Here is a 4,442-nt window from a genome sequence, read left to right as displayed (position 1 = left end):
ATGTTATGAGAAAAATCCTAAAAGGACTCCTTTTTGGAGAAAGAAACACAAAATAACCCTTACACATTAAGATTCCATAAATGTCTTTAACATTTGAACTTAGATGTCACTTTGAGAAGTGTTTGTTCCTTGACATCGATCGTCTGACCAATGCCACCACCCCGTGGCCTGTCAAGATTTCCATTTTCTCTAATTTTAAGAAATTACCCAACTGGTCCAAACTTTACATAACTGTAACACATTTGATCCCTTACATCGATGGAGGTTAACCGTTTTCTGTTAAATGTTAAATGTACGTGAAAAGACAATAATACCCTTACTTAAGTGTCATTAATTTGACATTGTGTGTGTGGGTTGTTTCCCTCTGTGTTCGGACTTCGGATCATCCCCGCCAGCCAGCCAGCTCAATTTATTTATTTTATGTATTGTATTCTATAAAAACCAACAAATTAATTAGGCTCGTAACGGAGATCCAATTTCAAGGTCACATTACACACCGGCCGTCGGAAAATAATAATAATATCTATCTCCTCCTTCAATTCAATTTATTATTATTATTATTCGCCATGAATCCTGAGTAGTAAGTCATTCGATTTTGTTATATTATCCAAATTTAACCTAACATTACTCTATTCGATTTTGTTCTTCCTCTAATTGTTATTCAGATCTGCTTCGGTTCTTAATTATACATCAATCGGTAGCGATTTCCGTAGGAATTAGTTTGTGATTGTCATGAATTTGAACGATCCGAACAGATCGCTCGTTTTATTATCAAATTATTGTTCAATCTGTTATCTAAACGTGTAGAATTTAACACGTAATGTGCACATGATCTCACATCGTTTTAATCATGATTTATGCGTTTTATTGTATGTGTGAATGTATGATTGGATTAATGGTGAAGAGTTATTAAGCTATATATTGAGTTATTTAATAATAATGTTAATGTGACTTGCAATATATCTATCTATCTATCAGTTGTATAAGTTTTGTAGCAAAATAGCCGTGCCTAAATAAGCACTTATATTGACACGAGGAATAGGAAACCGTAACTAGGAACAATCTGATCGTTTGTGACCTCGCGAATGAGATTATGATGGTATAGTTTTCGTAATGTAGCTCAGTAGCTGCTGCCTATAGATGCAAAATCCAGTTATGTGATCAGATTACCGTCCAATTTGTTATCTAAACATGTAGAATTTAGCACTGAATGTGTATGTACTCTCGCATTGCTGTGTGAGGAATGGGGATTGGAAGTTGAAATAATTATTGAGGCGTGTAAGGAAACGTGAGCTGACGTTTTATTATATGTATGATTGTATTAATGTTGAATATATTATGAAGCTTCTTAGTATTTGAGAATGATGTGACCTGTAGATAAATGATTTGATGATAGCAGTATGAGTCCTTCAATACCTCTATATATACCTCTCACTTGCATAACTGAAGTTCTATAGCAAAATGTGCATGCCTAATTTGGAATAATCTGATTGTTTGTGGCCTAATGAACGATATTGTGGTGGTATAGTTTTCATAATGTAGCTCATTAGCTTCTATAGAAGCAAAATCCAGTTGTGTGATCAAGTTGAAAGATTTGCTTTTATAGCATTAGTGTTGCTTTGAGAGAATGAGGGTTGTTTTTCTTTATCACATTAATTATTTGTGACATTTTGAGTTAGTTGCAAAATGATACTTTTAAGTTTATAGCATTATTCGAATTTTTCGAAGAATACATGTCTATTATATCTGACAAGGAGTACTTGTTATATATTTCATACAGTGACTACTTGTTCAAGCTTTTGCTGATTGGAGATTCGGGAGTTGGCAAATCTTGTCTTCTGCTCAGATTTGCTGTAAGAGAGCATTATGTTTCATGTCTTTTTATGCATTTAAGTGATTCTTTGTAGTATATTTCATTACTTAGCCCATTTGAACCATGCATATCGCATAGTATCATTATCGTTTTCAGAATTTAATTGGAAAAACAAAAATCAGTAAAAGAAATGTATGATATTAGTGGCAATAAAGCTGGTTGCTACATTTTTATATACGCTGCTTGATATGAAGTGTTCTTATTTTGCTAATCTTGATCTCTTTTGTACAGGATGACTCATATCTTGACAGTTATATCAGCACAATTGGTGTGGACTTTGTAAGAATCAACACTTTTGCACTTAGAAATGTCATATCATTTTAAAATATAGCATTTTGTTACAGTTATCTTTATCTATACTCAATGTTTTATTTTTGTTGTTACCAGAAAATTCGCACCGTGGATCAAGATGGAAAGACCATTAAGCTACAAATTGTGAGGGGTCTCTTTTAAAAAACATTATGTAATTTTATGTTCTACTTATTTGATATAGAAAATCATATTATCTATGTTTACCTTTGGTTGTTTAAACATGCAGTGGGACACTGCTGGACAAGAAAGGTTCAGGACAATTACTAGTAGCTACTACCGTGGAGCCCATGGCATTATAGTATGTTTCTTCCAAAGAGCTTGTATTTGTGTTTTAAAACAAATTATCTAAAGTTGCAGTAAGCAGCTGTTATGCTATCTTTTTTTGTCATTTCTCTTTAAATTTTGTAAATAATCAGAACTTGTCAAACATCTTATTACTACAACTTTAAACAACATAAAGACATCTAAACACTATATCTATAACCTGTAATGTTAGATTATTGTTTGATTCTGATTATTATTTAAATCCCCTTTTAGCTTTGATAAATTAAATGTTGCTTCTACCTCCTTTTTGATGTTCTTGTAATTGGAATTCTGCAGATAGTTTATGATGTTACTGATCTGGAAAGTTTCAACAATGTTAAGCAATGGTTGAGTGAAATTGACCGTTATGCAAGTGAAAATGTAAATAAGCTTCTTGTTGGTAACAAATGTGATCTTACCGAGAGCAGGGCTGTATCATATGAGACCGCAAAGGTACAGATTTATGATTCTTTCTCATTCTATTATTCTAATACACACAATTTGTCACATTGAAAATTTGTACAACATTGGAGAAAATATGTTTGCGGGTCAACCTGGCTCGTTTAGATTATTCTATAACAAGTTAAAGTTGGTCATTCTTTTTGATGGTTAGGAATTTGCTGATGATATTGGCATTCCGTTTATGGAAACTAGTGCTAAAGACGCCACTAACGTTGAGCAAGCTTTTATGGCTATGTGTGCTGATATCAAGAACAGGTAAATATATACGTTAATTAATGATTACTTGGTTATTACACTTGTAGGCTAAAATATTTGGGTTACAATATTTATTAAATTCTTATGAAATAAAAGAAATCTATAGCTTTAGTTCAGTTTGGTTCAGGTTTATTCTGTTTTAATTACGTGCAAAACCAAAACCGAACCAAAAGTTCAGTTTTTATGAAAACATATAACCAAACTGCTGGTTTTTGTTTCGGGTTGGTTATTTGGGTTACGGGTTGTTTTTTTGGTTTCATTCACAGCTGTACCTCTAGCAGAGGTCCGGTCCCATTGGTTGGCATGATATTGGTGGGTCTCGTTACCTTTCTGATAACGGGTTCTAATGGTTACATTATAATGGCGGTCAACTCAACTTGACGAAACCGCATTATGAATGTACTACTCAACCCCATGTTGCCACGTTTATCAATTATTAAGTTTAAAAAGTTGGTTTGACTATGGATCAATGCAGGATGGCGAGCCAGCCTTCATCAAACAAGAGGCCACCTACTGTGCAGATCAAAGGGCAACCAATCAGCCAAAAGAGTGGCTGCTGCTCATCTTAGGTTATTCTTCCTACCGTTCAATCATATAGATCGTCACCATCATTTTATTGATTTTTTGCATTATTGTTTGAATTATTATTATTATTGTTATTATTTGTGTTGTAAGGATTGTTTACTGCTAGTGTCAATCTGCCTGCAGTCCCAATCTCTTACCAACCAGAATTCATTGTTTGTTTAAATGTTGTTTAGATAAGAGGGCATTTTGGCAAACATTTTATGCAAACATGACCTCAGAACTTAAATACACTATACACAAAGAGCATGGTGTCGGCGAATAATGAAATAGCTATTATTAGAACATAGATTCGGATTTATTAGTCAAAAGCAACAAAAAGGAAATAGGTTCCAAAAGTCGTGGTCAAATTCAAAACTTCATTCTTCTTCATCGTCGTTCACTTTCTCATCTTTTTTCTCTTAAAGCTTAAGTGTTAGTCTTCTTGGGCAACAAAGAAAGGGTCAATGTTTGGAAAAACACCAGCTTCAGGAATCGGTACCGCCTCCAACGGTTTTCTGATATCATGGTCCCTTTCTAATTGCCAAGTTTAAATGCTTCAGCGTTATGAAAAACTCGAGTGTTCATGAAAAATCTAGTCACGACTAGTTAAATCCCTTTACCTAAAATGTAACCATCATACATGATATTTTATTTTAGTTACAAATTTAGTATG

At 33.5% G+C, this 4,442-nt stretch overlaps 1 protein-coding gene across 1 annotated transcript; it reads left to right on the top strand.

The window, feature by feature from the left end:
• Nucleotides 1–518: 518 nt before the first annotated feature.
• Nucleotides 519–3,979, top strand: LOC143542702 (ras-related protein RABD2c-like). Its single transcript, XM_077035234.1, has 8 exons — nucleotides 519–580; nucleotides 1,781–1,853; nucleotides 2,105–2,152; nucleotides 2,261–2,308; nucleotides 2,412–2,483; nucleotides 2,786–2,941; nucleotides 3,102–3,205; nucleotides 3,681–3,979. Exons 1-8 carry the CDS (start codon nucleotides 567–569, stop codon nucleotides 3,772–3,774), a joined length of 609 nt encoding a protein of 202 aa, XP_076891349.1. The 5' UTR covers nucleotides 519–566; the 3' UTR covers nucleotides 3,775–3,979.
• The last annotated feature ends 463 nt before the right edge of the window (nucleotides 3,980–4,442 follow it).

This window comes from Bidens hawaiensis, unplaced genomic scaffold, assembly GCF_021521415.1.
Source record: "Bidens hawaiensis isolate Kalapana, Puna unplaced genomic scaffold, B.hawaiensis_p1.1 tig00012954_1, whole genome shotgun sequence".
Taxonomy (NCBI): domain Eukaryota; kingdom Viridiplantae; phylum Streptophyta; class Magnoliopsida; order Asterales; family Asteraceae; genus Bidens; species Bidens hawaiensis.
Note: the sequence above shows the minus strand (reverse complement) of the source record. Positions and strands in the feature narration are given on the sequence as shown.